A 2,081-nucleotide genomic window follows, 5' to 3' on the forward strand; every position below is an offset into this window, starting at 1 on the left:
GAGATTCCTCAAAGGCCAAAACCGAGGGCTTTGGAGGCAGGTTCGAATCCTGCCTCCGCCACTTTCTAGCTGTGCGACCTTGGCTAAATTACTCAGCCTCTCTGGGTCTTGGTTGCCTCATTCGTGAAGGGAGGATAATAACATCCACTTAGCGGTAATACTGCAATGATTAAATGGAAAAAAAAAAAAAACAAACCGTGACAAAATGTTGAGAACGGTGCCCCAGAAACAGGAAATGCTCGATTCAGATTAATAATGTTGATAAAATGATCCCCAGATTCTGTCACTGCACCCACCAGAGGTGGAGAGAAAGGGAAGGGACCCCAGATTGGAGGTTAACTAGTGGGGAGGCTGGGGGCGAGGGAGCACTAGGCTCAGGAGGTTTGGAGAAAGTGCCGACCGTGCTCCGGGGGAGGGACCGTCACCTGGCAGGACCTCCAGCCTGCCTTGGTAGGGGACAAGCCACTGTGGAACAAGCCGACACCTTGGCACCAAATGGCTGTTTACCAGAAATATTTGGGGACACCGGCGCCTGGCTTCCAGGGGCCATGAGGTAGCTTCAGGGTCAGAGAACATGCGTGGGGCTGGGGTGCTCAAGGCCCCGTGTGATGCCGTCCCTCAGAAGCAGCCAGGGCTTCCTGCATCTGAAGTTCACACGGACCCGGGAGAACCAGCTGGTGCTGGGTCAGCACAGCGGCCCCTTCGCCAGTGTCCCCGAGCTGGTGCTGCACTACAGCTCACGCCCGCTGCCCGTGCAGGGTGCTGAGCACTTGGCCCTGCTGTACCCGGTGGTCACACAGAGCCCCTGCCCCGGAGCCCCTGCCCCTTGCCCTTCTCCCTGAGGGCTAAGAGCCACTGGCCAGCACCCCAGAGGAGTCCCCTCGAGGGGGCCAGAGGGAGAGACCTCCTACCCTTCCAGCCCTGGTCTTCATCAGGGCCGCCCTCCTGGTCCCATTCTGGATTCCGGGGTTTACGATTATGTCTGGAAGCCCTCCTCTGGCCTGAAAAATAAATAAGTTATTGTGTGTTTCAAGTGTCCTTTCTGGGAGGCCAGGATCCCAGCTCCTGGGAAGGATGAGAATGATGGACCCTTGAGGGTCAGGGTCTTCCTGGCTCCTCGTTTTGGGGATGGAGCTGGGGTTGGAGCCTGAATTGCTTGCAGGGAGGGACCACAACTCAGAAAGCCAGAGACAGTGGAGACCGGCAGATAAAAAAGATGGAGAATCCGAGGGGGCGAGGCTCTCAGGCCAGCCCCGCCCCCTCCAGCCCCCTCCTCCCCGTGGGGCGGGCGGCCGAGGCCTGATGCGGCTGCTGGAAGGACATCTGTCCCCATGGAAACGGCAGTCGTGGGGGAGGGGAGCCAGGCCCAGCTGGTGTCACTTCAAGGTGACAGTCAGGCAAGAGCCCCTGGAGGCTGATAAAGGCGGGGGAGCCCCAATCTTCCTCCTCATCCCCATCTCTGAGCCTGTCTGGGAGGAGATACTAGCTGGAGAGGGGGGCTTCCAGTTCGGGGCACAATTTGAAAGCTGGGGACATCACTTCTTTGCTAATTGGACATGTACCTCCACGGATAACGGGGGAGCCGGTGAGTCATCCCAGAGCCCCCTTGCCACGGTGGGTCTCTCTAGCCATCCTGGAGGGTCTGGGACCCCCAGATGACCCCTCGAATCTTTTTAACACCCCCAAATGCCATGGAGTCTGGGTTTGTTTTCTTTGTACACCTTTATCGGGCATTCTGGAGGCGTACTCGATGAGGACGGGGTCTGGGGACGGCTGCTGGCACCCCGACACCCCTAGACCCAGTTACATCTTTACATAGCCACTCCCCTCTGGATCTCTGGGGTCCTGACGCCTCTTCCCACTTCAAGGAACCCTCTTGGCCGTGGCTACCCAGAGGAGCCTGGGAAAGGAGAGGTTCTGAGTGTGGAGACGGGGCGACCCGGCCTGGGACTGGGGCACGGTTTGGGGGCCAGACGCTGCTGGGGGATGGGTGGCTGGGGGAAGGAGACGGCATAGAAGCTCTGGTGCTTCTGGTTGACCGTGGGGATGTCCAGCGCCTTCCCCTCCACAGGCCATGCCTC

General features: G+C 59.1%; 1 protein-coding gene across 1 annotated transcript in view; it reads right to left on the reverse strand.

Moving 5' to 3' along the window:
- Positions 1–1,811: 1,811 nt before the first annotated feature.
- Positions 1,812–2,081, reverse strand: part of TMIGD2 (transmembrane and immunoglobulin domain containing 2) — a 5,841-nt gene continuing 5,571 nt past the window's right edge. Inside the window, 1 exon segment of the mRNA XM_011381930.2 lies at positions 1,812–2,078. Within this exon segment, the coding sequence (XP_011380232.2) occupies positions 1,812–2,078 (267 nt within the window).

This window comes from Pteropus vampyrus, unplaced genomic scaffold, assembly GCF_000151845.1.
Source record: "Pteropus vampyrus isolate Shadow unplaced genomic scaffold, Pvam_2.0 Scaffold459, whole genome shotgun sequence".
Classification (NCBI taxonomy): domain Eukaryota; kingdom Metazoa; phylum Chordata; class Mammalia; order Chiroptera; family Pteropodidae; genus Pteropus; species Pteropus vampyrus.